The 18,191-nt window shown below is 40.5% G+C and overlaps 1 protein-coding gene across 6 annotated transcripts in view; it reads left to right on the top strand.

Annotated features, from left to right (window-relative positions):
- Window positions 1–18,191, top strand: part of si:dkey-237h12.3 (teneurin-3) — a 134,815-nt gene extending 116,624 nt beyond the window's left edge. For all 6 annotated transcript variants that reach the window (XM_051420400.1, XM_051420401.1, XM_051420403.1 and 3 more), the window contains 9 exons: window positions 2,407–2,639; window positions 4,456–4,610; window positions 7,662–8,545; window positions 9,715–9,890; window positions 10,329–10,564; window positions 11,230–11,526; window positions 13,409–15,020; window positions 15,447–15,577; window positions 16,167–18,191. In XM_051420400.1, coding sequence (XP_051276360.1) covers window positions 2,407–2,639; window positions 4,456–4,610; window positions 7,662–8,545; window positions 9,715–9,890; window positions 10,329–10,564; window positions 11,230–11,526; window positions 13,409–15,020; window positions 15,447–15,577; window positions 16,167–16,919 — 4,477 coding nt within the window. In that variant the 3' untranslated portion in view covers window positions 16,920–18,191. The remainder of the gene's footprint in view (window positions 1–2,406; window positions 2,640–4,455; window positions 4,611–7,661; window positions 8,546–9,714; window positions 9,891–10,328; window positions 10,565–11,229; window positions 11,527–13,408; window positions 15,021–15,446; window positions 15,578–16,166) is intronic.

An 18,191-nucleotide genomic window follows, 5' to 3' on the forward strand; every position in this document is an offset into this window, starting at 1 on the left:
CTCGCTACAGGACTGGGTTTAACTGTGGGCTGACTAGTCAGGTTGATGTCCATATTCGTGTTGGGATAGGCTACCAACAAGGTGTTGAACTTAATGTGAGCAACTACAGAAAGCCAGTGAAGGGACTGTAGAGACAAAAATGTGAATGTTTGATACCATGAGGGCTGCTGAATTCTGGACCCATTGGAGGCTTCCAATTGCCTGAAAAACAACCAGGACATTGTGATGACTAGCACCTGTGCAAGGCCACAACCTGGAGCAAAGTATGATGGAACTTTGGGGATGTAAAGGATACATGAAACTTGGAAAAGCCACAGTCACCACCTGATTCGGTGGTCAGATGGGCTGACAAAGAGGTGTGGATAGGTAGCTAGGGGTGGTATTTTGTGGTAAACAAAATATTAGATACAATACAACCACATAATGAAGCCTTAAAATACATCTGTTAACATCAGAACAGAATCAGAAACTTCACAAATGTATATTTTATTGCAGGGCTGTTATATTGGATGGCATAATGTCATACAGGTGTTTCATTTATTGTGTCCACCCCCTGAAGGTTGACTGTAAAATAAAGGGTTACTAATGTAAGTCTTGTTGAGTTCTTTATAGGAACTTGATAGCAACCACCTATTTTGGGCATTTACTTTGACTCATAATAGCTGTCAGGTTTTATGACTCCATCTTCATCATTTTACATTGCCACATTTATTTTGCCGTCACATTATCCCTCTTCTAAAGCCAACCACTATTGACTGAGGTACCATTAAGCTGGAGTACAACCAGAGAAGCTATGTTTACGACTGCACCGTAAAAAGCAAGCTATTTTTCATATTAACTGCCTCTGTTTTTAGCTCTTTAATGACAGAAGGACCTACTATGTATCAACTCTGCCTTAATAGAAAAGGTTAATTCAATGTTTTTTTCAGAAATTTGTTCAAAAGGGGCCGTCACAGAACATGACAATTCAATTTCGTCTAAATATCAGTAAATCCTGTGTTTTAAAATCTTTTGATTCCTAATCCTTGACACATTTGCACTCTGATTAAAAAAAAAGGGGTTAGAACCATTATGAGACAGAACACAAATAAGCAGACCCAGATGCAATGCCATTAGCTGTTGCACTTTGTTAACATAAGCCAGTCATTTCTGTAATTTCCAAAGGCTTTTCCCCACAGGGGAGTGATAATAAATTAAATGATCTGGCACACAAGTTGTCAGTTCTGCTTTGTAAACTGGAAGCTCACTGTAGTGGTATCCTGTTCAATTCTGTTTGACTTCCATCTTTTTAACCTTGTCTCACTTTCTGTCTTCTATTTTTCATTCACAAAGGCCCTACCCTTTCTTTTCTGATGTGGAAATTCTTGACCCAGTTTTTCACAACATTAAAGACATTGTTTCCCTCTTCAGTTCACTATACATATAAATTACAATGTTGCTACTAATTTTCAGTTAAAAAATACTTTATATTTTAAGCTGCAACTAGACTGAAAAGAAAGTTACACTTGATTAGCCATTTAGGGTGTGTGTGTTTTAGGAAATAACATTCTTTATGACAGCTTAGATGCTAAGGGCTTAAAATCCAGTGTGTACCATTTAGGAGCATATATTGGCAGAAATGGAATGGAATATATTTTCATTAGTGTATAATCACCTGAAAATAGGAGTCTTTTTGTTACCTTACAATGAGCCTTTAATTGTTGCCTTCCATGGAGTCCGCCATGTTGAACCGTCATGTTTCTACCGTAGCCCAGAACAGACAAAACAAACACTGGCTCTGTTTTTTTTTTTTGCATATTTTGCAGCCACCATAGTTTCTGCTTTGCGCTTGGAAGAGGAGGGGGGAGGCCAAATGAGTTGCAATCTGCAACTACACAGCTAGAAGCCACTAAATCCTACACACTGGTCCTTTAACCTGACCAAACATTAGCATTAACTTTCTGTCATCTAATGAAATTTCAAAAAATGTTTTCAGAAGGCTCCCTGATTCCATTACACTTGTAAAACAATGTATGAAGGACGCAGGCGCAGCACATTTTTATGTTCTGAGAGTAGTTTCTAAAAAGTGTTTTGTATCTACACAACTAGAAAATGTAATGTACACTGAAAACAATGTTAGCTCTGGGGAAGTATAATGTAATCAGCTCTATAATATCTTGACTGTAAATGTTTAATTCAGATGGAAAATCAGGATAAATTTGATCAGGGGTCAGTTGGGGCTTACAGGCCCTTTCAGGTATTTCACAGAGATTATTGCATTAGATTACATTTCAGGGGTAAATTAGCACCATTAAACGACTATCTGGCTGCATTGAAAGAAAAGTACATGTAAAGAAAACCCTGCCAGTGTCTATAAACTGAAGGGACCGTGTATAATCTCTAACTGAGTTATTGTCTTGAATGCAGTAACAACCCTGCACACCGGTATTACCTGGCAACTGATCCAGTAACCGGCCAGCTGTATGTGTCAGACACTAACTCCCGGAGGATCTACCGACCGAAAACCCTAACCGGGAGCAAGGATCTGCAATCGAATGCAGAGGTGGTGGCAGGAACGGGGGACCACTGTCTGCCCTTTGATGAGAACCACTGTGGTGATGGAGGCAAAGCTCCAGAGGCCTCCCTCACCGGACCCAAAGGTATGGTTTAAAGCTAATGAAGATGTTGTACTGAAATGGAGGGGCGGGACACATTGATGGGTTTCTCTAGTCAAGAGTAGCACCTGCTGAATTTAAATGTATATGTTCCACTGGGGTCTGTGCCAACTCTGGGCTTACAGATTTTAATGAAGGAATTTAAGTTGTGGCTCATATGTTGAAGTAAAAGTAAGTAGGACTGTCAACCTAAAAAAAAAAAGAAAAGACAGACACTCTGTAAATTAAGGCTGTGTACTGCTGCTGCCTAACAAAACGTTGTTTTTACCTCCAGAAATATAGTGCATTATTTATTGTGCATAATTGGATATTCCTGTAAAATATATATTTTCAAATGTATACTTGAAAAACTGTTACAAGATGTCTTCTCACAGCTCTTGTGAAAGTAAAGTATCCAGACCTTTCAAAGTTTGAAGTAACAACTATCCACAAGTTGATACCCGCTATGCACAACCAGTTGTCCACATTCAAATAGCACATGGCCATTTGTGGTTGGATTGCTCACTTTTCCATAAATTCTTCTGGATGAAAAGGCTAAGATGAATTGTTTTGCGCTAGTTGTTGCCCACTCTGAATGCCAACTGCAATAGCACAGCTTCAGCTGGGTGATAAAGGCTTGAGTGAAGGCAATCTGAGGGAGCGACTCTAATGATGGAGTGGGTGGAAGCCGAGACCAGAGAAGAAACAGCAGATGGCTCCATTTTTTTCTCCACTCAGACATTTGGTGAACTCTGCTCAAATGTGACACTTTTCATCTGTCTGAGAATCTCAGACTGTCAAATAGCCAGCTCCCAAGGATTCACCGTGGGCTCCCTCGGCTCGTCAATGTTTTAGCAGAAAGCAATCTTGTGCAGACCTAGCCACAGGTCAAACCAAACCACTCACCTTCCATAGAAGCTTTTAAAGACTTCATTGAAAAAGAAATCACACTGTGGACGTAAGACTGAAGTTAAAGCTTATTCAAAACATTTGAAATCCTCCAAAAACTAAATCACTATCTTCCACTATACATACATGTCCCTGAGAGCAGCGGCTTTCAGTTGTCTGAATGAATGCCAAAACCACAGCGTGTTAAAACCAATGTGGGGAATGAAAAACACTCTCCCTGCATGTGAGGTATGATTGAATTCCCATAGGTGCCGGTCTCTATTAAGCAGCACGGTGACACAGAGAGCGATGTGGAGGCTGGCATGGCCCGTTAATGTATTTTCCCAGTTTGGGACAAATGGTTATTGCAACTCTACACTGGCTCGACTGCAACTTACAACTATGAGCTGACACTCAATCATTGTGACAATTTAGTCCACAGTCGTCACCATGGCAACTGCCTGTCTTTCACCCTTTTCATCTAAAATTGGCCAAAGCTGTCATTTCCGCTCCCTCGCTCATTCATTTCTCAAATGGTGTGCAGATTGTTGATGATTGCCGATGTCAAAAAATCCCCCAAACTTACCACTCATTGACACCCCCACCTCCTGAGGTCCTTTTTTAGAGAGGAGGGTTACAAGATGCCGCAAGTGCACGTATACCGTATGAATACAGCCTTTCCCACTTCTGCCTTAGAAATTATTTAATAGCAGAAAAGCAGCCCATGAATTATTGACCGCTGTGCTTTTTGCAGTGACCTGAATAATGGGAAGGCAAGCTTGACACATGTATCCATCGTGTTCTGTCCACTGAGTCATGCAAGCAGAGATGCTGCATATCTACCATGTTTTCCTGTTATTACAAGTTTTTTTTTTTCTCTTCTGTCCCTTCTTTTCTCCCTTTTTCTCCCCCCCTCCTAACCTGATGCCAACAGGCATCGCCGTGGACAAGAATGGCCTGATTTATTTTGTCGATGGCACCACAATCAGAAAAGTGGACCAGAACGGCATCATCTCCACTTTCCTTGGCTCCAACGACCTGACATCGGCTCGCCCTCTGACTTGTGACAACAGCATGGACATCAACCAGGTGACTTGCACACACAAGTAGCAGACAGTTGTTAACTCTGCCTGTATGCTCACACCGAGCATGTCACAGCGCCACCTTGTGCCCCCGCCCCTTTAGCCCTCTTTGTTTGCTCACCCATGAATCATCATTGATATGCAGGGTTATATAACTGCATATATATTACATATGCAGTATATCTCATGTCTTCTCATGAATGATAATCTTTCGGCCAGCGGATTTTCGAGTGAGAGCGAGACATGCAAGTGCCATCCTTTCTCAAATTTACCTCACTGTCTATATTATTATCAACAGTTCCCAAACTCTTAAGTGAACGAGGAAAAAGAGCTTTTTTGCATGCTGCTCGCTCTGTCTGGAACCTTCTGCAATTAAATTTAAAATTGCAAAAACTGGTCTCTTTCTGATAATTTAAATCACTGCTGCGGAAACTATATGCTCTCCCTTCTGGCTGCTACTTCAGAGAATGTTAGAATCTGGATGTTTTAGTGTAATTCATGTATTGTTTGATAGCATACTATACTATACTTTAATAGCAGCTAGCATACTTATTTATATTGACTGCCCTTAGGTTGATCTTTTAAGTTGTTCTTGTAATTTTATTTTTTTTATTTATGGTTTAATCATAATAATAATAATAATAATAATACCATTTCTGTTAAATTCTGATCTCGCATATTTTCCGTTATCTGCTGTATTATGTTAGGAACATCGTTACTGTTTAACTGACAGATCTTATCCAGAGAAACATACAGTGACAGTGGAAAAGACTCCAATTTCTAGAACGCCAACAGTATAAGGAGCTTGGTGAAAAAACAACAGGGATGAAGAAAATGGGGTTTTTTTTGCTCTGAACTCGACATTTTTTTTCTCTGAAAGTACGTGCTAGGAGGAAGATGTGATTTAGGCAGGAAGTGGAGACATGAAGTGTTTATTGAAGGGATGAGTTTTCAGGTCACGGCAGATGATATGGAGGAAAGAATAATTACTCAGTTTTGGGGGCTTGTTTTGATGTGGCTGGAGCCGAATTAGTGTTTAGTGTTCCACTAGAAATGCTCAGTATTGAGGACACTTACACCATACATGATAATGAAGCAGAGCTCGATTTGCTGCACACAGAACCTTTTCTCCTGCAGCACCTGACAACGGCCGGCTTTGTCCAACAAAATTTACCATCTACCTGTGGATGAGGTTTCCTTACACAATACGTTATACCATTACAATACCATGACACTTCTTTCAAAGAAGTGCAGCTCCCTGCGCTTAAACATACATATACCTCCTCATTTCACTCCTTTAGAGTTTTGATATCTGACTTAAGATGAAAAAATATATATAAACCAAGAAAAAGGCTTTTATCATATCAACTTGTATGTGTTCATAGCGCCTGTTTCCTGTTTCTGCAGAAAGTGAATTCTTAAGTGTATTGGCTGCCGAGACTAAAATTGCTGCAGGATCAGGTTCTCCCACTTCTTACATGTGTGCACCAGACATAACAGTGTTTTTTTTGGGGGGTTAGTTTTTTAACTAAGCAATTTACATTTTAATTAGACTTCTGATGTTCTAATGCAGATCAGCTTGCAAAGAGAGAGAGAGAGAGTAGACAACTACAAACAAAACACTTGAAAAGTAGATGGGGAGGACTGCGACAGTCAAAACCAAATGACCCTGACGGCAGATATCACAAATATTCTTGCGGCCTGTTGAGAGGTTAGATAATAATAGAAATGCATTAACAGAAATAAGAGCTAGGGATGAAATGAAAGGGTGTTTTTTTTGGCTGCACACAAACATTTTTAACGTAAACAGAAGAGAAAGCAATCTGTGTTTGTGTGTATGTGTGTGGGCGGTGAACATGAAGGGGGGAGAACATAAGAGAACATAAAGACAAAGGATTAAGCTTGTCACTTTTTGCTAATTAACCAAGTCATTTTGTTTGAGCCAATAAAGACACGGTTTTGGCGAGACAGTATGATCCTCGGGCATCCAAGCTAGAGAATTGGCTCTGTGCAGTTTAACTAGTGGCAGCCTTAAAGGCGGTATGTTTTCTTATTAATCACCCTGTGGAAAAGCACAATTCTGCCGCGTTTTGACAGTTTTAATGACACAGTTATGTATTTGAAGGCCAGGCCAGTCATATGTGCTGTTACAAGAAGCTTTTTATTCCCTGATGTTTCTGACAAGCAGACTGTAATGATCAGCCAGGGTTAAAGCTTTGGATTGTGATATCTACTTGTTATTTTTCCAAGATGTGGTTGATACTGCTGTCATTTTTGTATGTGTGAAATATTGTTTTACTTAATTTGATACACTTAATTGATCACCCAACAGGTAGCCCCTCTCTCAAGTTGCAGCACCAGTTAGTGCAGCAAATGGTTGCAGGAAGGTATGAAGTGCGTGCTCAGGGTTATTTTGGCAGCAATATTATAGCCACACAGGGGATAAACCCCTGACACTTCACTTAGTTTGAAATCTCAGTAGCAGCATGAAAAAACTGAGATGTTAAGAAGGCAGAGGGGGCAGAATGGAAAATGATCTTAACAGTCACTGTTAAATTCATGTATCAGCAGTGCTAGCACTAGAAGATAAGAACTAATCTTAAACCCCAAAGGTAAAAGAAATATTATTTATTTTTTCCTTCTGGCCCATTTAAATTATATATTCTAAGTTAGACAAACTAGCATAATGGAAAGAGAGACTACCCTGCAACTAAAATGTCACATGATCCTCACACCAGTCAATGTCTATCATCAACTCGATGTATTTCACCCATAGAGAAAAACTGATAATGTATATCCACGTAGAAGATTTCTTTTATCTATCCGAGGCTAGCGCAACAGAGAATAGCTTGAAAGAGCAGGACTTTGTCCGTTTATAGCTTACTCACAGTTTTAGTTATTCTGCATAACCTATACACAATTATAAAGAAGATTTATTCATTGATCGATATTTATTTAAATCAATTATGGGTTTTCATTACTTTGAGTAAGTTGCTATTCCCTTTTATTTCAAATGTATGTTGATCTTGCAACAATCTAATGATGTCCTCTATTTCAGGTGATTCTGGAGTGGCCCACAGATCTAGCAGTCAGCCCCATGGACAACTCGCTGTTTGTCCTGGACAACAACATTGTGCTGCGCATCACAGAGAATGGTCAAGTGAGCATTGCAGCTGGCAGACCAATACACTGCCCACTGGCTGGATTGGAGCGTGGTGTGGCCGGTGGACAAAGGGCGCAGTTAACCCCTCTAGAATTTGCTGTTTCCATTACTGTATCTTACCATGGGACCATCTACATAGCGGAGACAGATGAGAGAAAGATGAGCAGGATCCGAAAGGTTTCTGTGGATGGTGAGATAACGCATTTGGCTGGGGCTCCCTCCGACTGCGATTGCAAAAATGATGCCAACTGCGACTGTTATCAGACAGGGGATGGCTATGCCAAAGATGCAAGGCTCAATGCTCCATCTTCTTTAGTGGCAGCCCCAGATGGAACACTCTATGTGGCAGACCTAGGCAACATCCGCATCCGAGCCATCTCTAGAAATGGGCCAACTTTGACTTCCAGTGCTGGTACATATGAGGTGGCTTCCCCCGATGCCCAGGAGCTGTATATGTTTGACAGCAATGGAACCCACCAACACACTGCAAGCCTGCTCACTGGCGACTTGAAATATACGTTCAGCTACAGCACAGAGAATGACATCACAGCTGTTACTGACAGCAGTGGCAACACTCTGAGAATACGTAGAGATCCTAACCGCACGCCGGTGCGTATTGTCGCCCCTGATAACCAAGTGATCTGGTTGACCATGAGCACCAACGGTGGACTGAAAACACTTACGGCGCAAGGACAGGAGCTAGTGCTTCTTACCTACCATGGTAACAATGGCCTGCTGGCTACAAAGACATCAGAAATTGGCTGGACAACTTTCTATGAGTAAGTATGTTTGAGATTAGCAAGTTCATTCTGTGCAAATCTTTACATCACTTGCCAGTCAGGATTTATGTTGCACTTCATTTAAGCCTTCTGCATCTGTAACTTTCCGATGGTACAAATTAACAAACACCTCCTACTTTGTTCACACTAATTAGAACATTATGTAAATGAATGCCCTTCGCATTCTGGCAACAACGTTATTTTTTGGGAATACAAAAATGAGCATTCCCTGCTTTTCATGTATGAGGAGGCAGTATTAACAGCCTTGCAGTTGATGGACAGCACTAATATTTGCACACCTTCTTTTAGTCTTAACTTATCTAAACTAAAACTTCAAGTCATGAGGTTCAAAGACAAAAATGTCTGTGTGTACTTGCATGCGTGTATTCCTGTGTGTGTTTCTTGTCTCACAGCTCAGTACAAGTTTACTCTATAATTGGTAACCATATATACCTGCAAATGCTTTAGGGTGCACATTTAATTGAAACCTAATTACAAAATTTGCCTCAGATCTGTAAAATAGCCTAGTTTAACTCAATATCCATAAAGTATTCTACTTTTTCTTCATATTTTTCACTTGACTGAGTCATGTGTATCATGTGTTCAGTAACGTTGTAATTAGCAGAAGAGAAGCAACAGAATGGTTAGTTACAAAAGGATAATGTCTTGACATGCATGTATTTAAAAAAGTAAAGTTGAACAAAATGACCAACTCATGATTATATTTTGTTATAAGTCAATATGACACTTTATTTTTTTTAGCCTGGCCTCTCTGTGATTGAATTTTTCGCCCTTGTGTAATTTACTGTCATGTCACATTATTCCATGAATGATATCCTCACTATAACTAAAAAAACAAAGCATTCAGTTAAGATTATGACACATCAATCATCCAAATAATTGAATTCATTCATATAAAATTCATATAAAACGGATAGATGATTAGATGTGTCATTCTCCCATTTAAAATATTTGGATTGTGCCTAAGCGCCCATCACTTATACCCCTGAAATTTGAACATATAAAAATTTTTTTTTTTGAAATGACATTTTAATTACAATAAAGTCGATGGTCTTAGTCAAAAAGTATAAAAGAGCTGATAATTGAATGCATTGAGCGCCCTCATACATATCAAAGCTTTGTCATTTGATGTTCTTTTTGTCAAACAGCTATGACAGTGAAGGACGGCTAATGAATGTGACGTTCCCCACTGGAATGGTGAATAACTTGTACACAGACATATACAGCGCTTTGACCGTGGACATTGAAAGCTCCATGACAGAGGAAGAAATCAGCATCATCACGAATACCTCAACCATTCGTGCCTTCTACACTCTGGCTCAGGGTAAGGTCGGAACGCTCATCTTCCAGACTCGGGGAGCTATTTTGTAAGCGGTTATTTGTCATTGTTTCAGGGGTCATCAGGGCAATGTTGAGTAAGCTTAAGTCGTGTATCATTACAGCTCAGAGGGTCTGACAGACGACAGTGTAAATGATTACTCTCTCAGTGTGCGGGTTTGGCGTGTAAGGGGGAGACACATCAACCTTGTATCTAAATGGTTTCCACTTTCTGCCAGAGCCAGATGGTCCAGTTATTTCAACACATCATTCATGTTCTTTTTTTGTGTGTGAATATTGTCTCATTTGAAATACTATGGTCTTCAAGCATAATCAAGTACTGTACCGCCAATACTTACGTCAGGGGACTGTCAATAACATTAATTCCTGTGTGTAATTACTTAATCCTCTGTTCTAAGTTGCACTTTTTGTTCACTTTCAACAGACCAATGTAGAAGTAGCTATCAAGTGGGCTTTGACAACTCGCTGAGGATTACCTATGCCAACGGGATGGACACCCACTACCAGACAGAGCCCCACATCCTGGCAGGGGCTGCCAATCCAACTGTAGCCAGACGCAACATGAGCTTGCCAGGAGAGAGTGGGCAAAACTTGGTTGAGTGGCGCTTCCGCAAAGAACAAGCCAGAGGGAAAGTTATCGTGTTTGGACGCAAGCTTAGGGTATGTGTGATTTCTGTTTTTCTTCCTTGTGGCACATGTAAATTATCAGCGTCCCATGCATACAAAAGTGGGTATTTTTTGTGACCTTGCTCACCTCGGTGGTAGACAGACGATGACAGATCAAAGTGTCCAAAAAATTACAGATGTTATTTAATGTCAGTAGCTGTCACTGTCAGTCATTACCTTTCTTTCCACTGAATTTATGAGTCACATCAACATTTATTTCCTGACATAGAAGGTTATCAATATTCTAGTACTGTAAAGAAGTCTACCTCTTCTTATTCCTACTTCTCAGAATCCGACACTTCGGTTTATGATTTACAGTACTTCATGAACTTAACTTGGGTGGTTACTTTGCCTTTGAGTAATTTTTGTCTCCACTAAATTTAGAAGGTTGTGATTTAAGTGTACCTGAACAATCGCCAGAGTGTCTCTCAGTTTAATGAGCCTTGTGAAGGGGGTGTTAATCTCTGTGACAACTGTAGTGAAAATCATTGTGAATATAGTTTAAAGAGCCATCCAGACAAAGAACAGTGATTTCTCATTGGTTCAATGATTTTTTATTTTTTTTATGTTATTTATTATATATTATAACTAGTAGTAGTAGTAGCAGTAGTAGGAATAGTTGTTGTTTTAAACCAACTTAAATCAAATCTTTCCCACAGGTGAATGGACGGAACATTCTTTCCGTTGATTATGATCGCACCCTGAGGACAGAGAAGATTTATGATGACCACAGAAAGTTCCTCTTAAAGATTATATACGACACAGCAGGCCACCCAGTGCTCTGGGTGCCCAGCAGTAAGCTACTGCCGGTTAATGTGAGCCGCACTAGCAGCGGGCAAATCAGTGCCCTGCAGAGAGGTCCCACCACTGAGAGACTCGAGTATGATAGCCAAGGCCGCCTGGTTTCCAGGGTGTTTGCTGATGGGAAGATATGGAGTTACACCTACCTGGAGCAGGTGAGAAAATGACCAGAGGAAGTAATATGTAAGATATACTGTACAGCAGGATAGTCATTATCACTGCAGGGTAAATAAAGACCCTGACATGTAGCAGAGGTCACCCTGAAGAGGCTTATTTTACAATAATCACCAGCTCCATGTACATAATTCTGCGTCTTACAGAGGTACTTAGCAAAATACAGTAATCATTTTTACAGTAACTACAGACTAAGGGGCATCATTTACAAGCATTAGAAATGTTTAGAAGGATTGCATCCATGAGCTGTACGTCACCCTCTACCCAGTAGTAAAAATTCCTGGGGCCATAATTAACATTAACATATTTTCTTAGAAAATTTGTGGTACATAGGTAGCAATGAATGGCAGTATCCTAAGCTCTGGTTGCCTTACAGACTCAGAATGCATTGGCAGTCGTGTATAGTATACAGCACATGTGCTATTGAACAGTGTACTCTTTAAATCACTGTAATCCTGAAGACTAACTCTGTTACTGCTGTATGTTATTTTGTATTATGTGTCCTGTCCTGTTTCTTTGGTGTTGTTCTGTCACTGTTTGTTTTAATTGTGACCTGCCAAGGAACTGAAGACTCCAATTAACTTACTCTGGCCGAATACATCAAATTACTTTTAAGTTTATTATTGTTCACGGTCCCTTACAAAAAATAAATACATAGCTGAAAATTACAAGACAAGACTAGACACTCCACACTTAATGACACTGTTCTTTAGTCGTAACGGCCAGAGAGGAGTAAATACAGAGAGAACACACTGGGTGATTGGCAGGCTATTATTATATGTAATCCTGCAAGTCCAATTTTCATGTATTTAATAACTGTATTTACTCAGTTGTTTACATATGTGCTCCTTTCTGATCCCCACAACAAAAAATATGCAAATGTTTGAGGAAATCGTTACGTGATTTGTCCAGTCTGTAGGTTTCAGGTAGTCCAACAGGTAAATGACAGAATACACTGAGATAAATTATGTACATAGAGATTTAAAGAGTGGCACACTTAAACTGCACAAAAACAAAAACTTTAAATCTTCTAAACACTTTAATCAGAAACAAAAACTGACAGGTCTTCTGATCTTTACATTCTGCTGTTACATCATCTAAAACAGCTAAATATCCCTCTTCCACTATATCACTTTATCCATCTCTTCCACAAAAATATCCTTTAGTTGTTTTGTAAAGAGAATTTAAGATTGCATTGAGATGCTTGGCTATAAAATCATGCAGAGATTTTCCTCAGCCACTCCTGGCCGCATCCTTTCATTGCGTGACCTGGAGAGGCCATGTCAACGCTCTGACATAAGGAACACAGAGAGCTCAGGGAGCACAGGGAACCTCTGTGTAGCAACGGATGACTGGGCTTGACATTTTAACAGAAAGGGTGGTAAACCTTTGGAGGACAGACCACACTTCAAACTGCATATGTTGTAAATTAATTAAACTAGTTTCATTTAAAGTAAACATTTCTTATGTCAGATACTTGTGGATGTCGATTATAAGACAATCATTAACAGCATTTGAAAGAAGCATTTGTCTTTCATACCAGCTTTCTTAGTAAATGTTTTTGACAGAAGGTCTATATTTTATTTAACGTCATAATTTTCAAAGCACTTGTGAAACTAAAGCTATACTTCTGTATTAACAGATCAGACAATTGACAGCACAACTGATCTATTGAGCTGTTGTCTCAGTGTTAAGTGATAGTTAATGCTACCTAGTGCATTTTTCATATACCCTGTTTCTCCTTTCTTCAAACAGGAAATTTCTGCTCTGCCTGCACTCAACCCGCCTGTCATTACACATATATTATGTATAAATATTATGCAACTCAAGAAAACACTTGCTATTCTGCTCTTTTCCCTCTAGTCCATGGTACTCCTGCTCCACAGCCAACGGCAGTACATATTTGATTTTGACTCTCTGGACCGGCTTTCTGCTGTCACAATGCCAAGCGTAGCCCGCTACACCATGCAGACCATCCGTTCGGTGGGATACTACAGGAACCTTTATCACCCTCCAGAGAGCAATGCCTCAGTGGCTGTGGACTACAGCGAAGATGGCCTCCTACTGAGAGTAGCACACCTTGGTACAGGCCGTAGGGTCCTGTACAGGTACCGCCGGCAGAACAAACTGTCAGAGATCCTGTATGACAGCACAAGGGTCAGCTTCACCTACGATGAGACGGCAGGTGTGCTTAAGACCGTCAACCTGCAGAATGAAGGTTTCATCTGCTCCATTCGTTATCGTCAAGTGGGTCCCCTAGTGGACCGGCAGATTTTCCGCTTCAGTGAGGATGGCATGGTTAACGCACGCTTTGATTACACCTATGACAGCAGCCTGCGTGTGACCAGCGTGCAAGGTGTCATCAACGAAACACCACTACCCATCGATCTGTACCAGTTTGATGATATCTCAGGAAAGGTTGAACAGTTTGGGAAGTTTGGGGTGATCTACTATGATATAAATCAGATCATATCCACTGCAGTCATGACCTACACCAAGCACTTTGATGCACATGGACGCATCAAGGAGATCCAGTACGAGATATTCCGCTCACTCATGTACTGGATCACTTTCCAGTATGACGATGTTGGCCGAGTCACCAAGCGAGAGATCAAGATTGGCCCCTTTGCCAACACCACCAAGTACAGCTATGAGTATGACGTGGATGGCCAGCTCCAGACTGTGTACCTCAATGAAAAAGTGATGTGGCGCTATACGTATGACCTAAATGGAAATCTGCACTTGCTGAATGCAGGAAATAGTGCCAGACTTCTTCCTTTGCGCTATGATTTGAGAGACCGCATCACCCGCCTTGGAGATATCCAATACAGAATGGATGAAGATGGTTTCCTCCGCCAGAGGGGAGCAGAAATCTTTGAGTACAACTCCAAAGGACTTCTGGTGCGGGTCTACAGCAAGAGCAGCGGCTGGACGATTCAGTATCGCTATGACGGACTCGGCCGCAGAGTGTCCACCAAGACAAGCTTAGGCCAACACCTTCAGTATTTCTACGCAGACCTCAGCTACCCAGCCAGGATTACACATGTATACAACCACTCCAGTTCAGAGATCACTTCTCTCTACTATGACCTTCAAGGCCACCTGTTTGCTATGGAGATCAGCAGCGGGGAGGAGTTCTACATCGCCTGTGATAACACCGGCACGCCCCTGGCTGTTTTCACCAGCAACGGCCTCCTGGTCAAACAGCTCCAGTACACAGCATATGGTGAGGTCTACTTTGACTCTAACCCAGACTTCCAGCTTGTGCTTGGGTTTCACGGAGGACTGTATGATCCCCTGACCAAGCTGCTGCACTTTGGGGAGCAGGATTATGACATAATGTCTGGAAGGTGGACTGTTCCAGATGTTTCTACTTGGAAAAGAGTTGGAAAGGAACCAGCTCCTTTTAATTTATACATGTTCAGAAATAACAACCCCATCAGCAAAGTCCATGAAATGAGAGAATATGTTGCAGGTAAGATATAGCACAGTTGAAGCTGCTGGTACTATCCATAATTTTATCTAATAAACTGTCAGAAAATGATGAAATGTTTACATTATTTGCATTTTTTATCTGTATCTTTATTTTATTTTATTTTAATCTGACATAAGCCCAAAGATATTCAGTTTACTATCATACATGACAAAGCCAAGCAGTAGATCCTCACAGCTGAGAAGCTGTGAACTTTTGGCAATGAATTTTTGCTCTATCAATTATGTATGTCATTGTGTTCCCTGTTTAACAAATTGTATTAAAACCTTTATATTTTGGGTCTCTATTCAGTGTAAACATTTTATCAAAATTCTCAAAAGTTTTTCTAATAAAACTGTATGGTACGGTACAAGGGTAATCATGTTGTAACTTGTAAACTTTCCATCTTTAATTTATTTTCTTGCACAGATGTGAACAGCTGGCTTGTAACCTTTGGCTTTCATCTGCACAACACCATTCCTGGGTTTCCAGTCCCAAAGTTTGATTTAAGCATGCCATCCTATGAACTGAGGAAGAGTCAGCTCTGGGATGATCTGCCGGTGGGTAAAATGAACCTTCTCATGCATATTGAACACAAAATAAATTGAATGGGAAAAGCAACAATTATACTCTCCAGCCAACAGACAATATGCTTTTCAATGTGTTGGGGATCAGACAGACTACGAAAAAAAATCTTTGTTCTCCATTGTTTTTCTCTTACGTCAGGATTTTGAAGCTGCCATCTCTTAATTGGATTGCTATGTATTTCATAGAATATCACTTTTAATTGGGCTGTATTTGCATAATACGCATAATAAGCACAACTAAATTTTCCTCTGTCTTGTTGTTTTAGTTACCAGTTGAACACATTGTCTAACTTAAGTAATATTTTGGTGTCGCTAGTGTTAAAACAATCTTTTGAAGCTATTTATGATTCTGTGGTCTAAGACCTTAACACAAAAAGTGTTGCTGTAAAATTGTCATGGGGGATTTATCTACTTTTGGCTTGAGAACACAGCTTGAAAACACCATTATCTTAGACAGGGATGGAAAACTCTCTGAAGCAGAGCAGTAGCTGGTTCTAAATGGCCTGGAGAGTCAGGTTCTGCCATGTTCAGGCGTTAACGTTTCACTGCACTTTTCCTACAGTCTATCTCTGGGGTCCAGCAGGAAGTAACCAGACAAGCGCATTCCCTCTTGTCATTCGAGCGGCTGCCAGAGGTCCATCTCAGTCGAGGTCGCAGAGGTGAAAAGTCTTGGCTGTGGTTCTCAGCGGTAATGTCTCCCATCGGAAGAGCCGTTATGTTTGCCATCTACAAGGGCAGTGTTCACACTCACACACTCAACGTGGCCAGTGAGGACTGTATCAAGGTTGCGACAATCCTCAACAACGCTTTTTATTTGGAAGACCTCCACTTCACTATAGAAGGGCGGGACACACACTACTTTGTCAAGCCAGGCCTTCCAGATGCCGACCTTGCTGCATTGCACCTCACCAGTGGACACAAGACTCTGGAGAATGGTGTCAATGTGACTGTTTCCCAGTCCACCACAGTCATGGATAGTCGGACTCGGCGTTTTGCAGATGTGGAGATTCGCGCCGGTGCTCTAGCTCTTCATATCCGTTACGGGTCCACGGTGGACGAGGAGAAAGCGCGAGTTGTTGAGCTCGCTCGTCAGCGCGCCCTTGCCGGTGCGTGGGCGAGAGAACAGCAGCGAGTGCGAGATGGCGAGGAGGGGGTCCGCCCCTGGACAGAGGGGGAGAAGAGGCAGCTTCTGAGTAGTGGAAAAGTTTTGGGATATGACGGGTACTATGTGCTCTCCATTGAGCAGTACCCTGAGTTAGCAGACAGCTCTAATAACATCCACTTTCTCCGGCAAAGCGAAATTGGGAAAAGGTAACAATACGAGGTGCATTTTCTGCCAAAGAGACTTAGTTTTGGTAGAGACACACTATTGGACAAAATGAAAGCAACTGTAATCAAAGGTTGCTGTTATGTACCCTGAGTGTCAATGTGAGTGTTTTTGTAAAAAACAAAACAAAACAAAAAAAACATACAAGAGGTCAAACGCGATGCTGTGCATTGTGACCTAGGGACTACAGAGTAAATGTATAACTACACGAAGCCTTAACATGGCAATTACAGGTCTGTTCCTCTGTTGCACAAGCCTTCTGGACTCTGAACTCTGAAACAGAGGAATAGTGGTGTCTTTGGTCAGCTAACTTAGGTGTTTTTTGTTTGTTTGTTTTTTTTTTTTTTTTTTTTTGGTTTTCATCAAGCTCAACAGAAAGTACTATAAGAGCAAAGGAAATGTTTACATTATGCATATCTGCACTTCTCTAGAAGTACGGGGCTCGAGAGTTCGCACTCCTAGAGCAAGCAGTGTCCTTGAGCAAATATTTGTTTTTAAAATAAGAGACTTCTGATGTTAGAGATATTCTCACCAAAAAAACCACTATGTATACCAGATTTAGCACTGTAAACATCAAAAAATCTTATGCTCTTTGAGATGTTTTTAGACAGAAAAAAAGAAATGGTTTCCGTGTTTAAATACCCAATATTCATTGTGGAAAAAAAAGGACAGTAAAGGTTTGACAAACTCTGTTGGGGTGGGGGAAGGCACACACGTGTCTTGGATAGCACAGGGACACCATGTTTTGTAAATTATGCAAGAGTTTTATGTCGTTTTTTTAAGAATTAAGTAAACGTCTGTACTAGTCATATTAACAGTAATTTATGTTGTGTTTATACATGACAAATAAAGTCTGGCTGAATTTGATTTTTTTTTTCTTTGATTTTTTTATGCATTTGTTTTGGGGTTATTTTAAGTTACCTTCCTCCTAATGTGGCTAATGTGGGACTTCTTCACAATGCTCTGTTCAAGTAATTAACAGAAATCTGTGCATGTAGTGACAAGTATTTACAAGTGGTGATGTATCTATAACATGCAGTCAACTATTATTTCCACTAAATTTAATGTTTATTGGGCATAATGCCTTTTGACCTGGCTTCCTGTCCAATGAATATTTCATCAACACAAATATTTCATGAACCCATCTCACATAAACAAGGTTACAGTGGATCCAAATATAGATCACATCCATGTTCTCAGTAGATATAATTTTTTTGAATGTTAAATGCACTCATGGATTAAAATGATATTGGGGTTCTT

Source organism: Dicentrarchus labrax, unplaced genomic scaffold, assembly GCF_905237075.1.
Source record: "Dicentrarchus labrax unplaced genomic scaffold, dlabrax2021, whole genome shotgun sequence".
In the NCBI taxonomy this organism is placed as follows: domain Eukaryota; kingdom Metazoa; phylum Chordata; class Actinopteri; family Moronidae; genus Dicentrarchus; species Dicentrarchus labrax.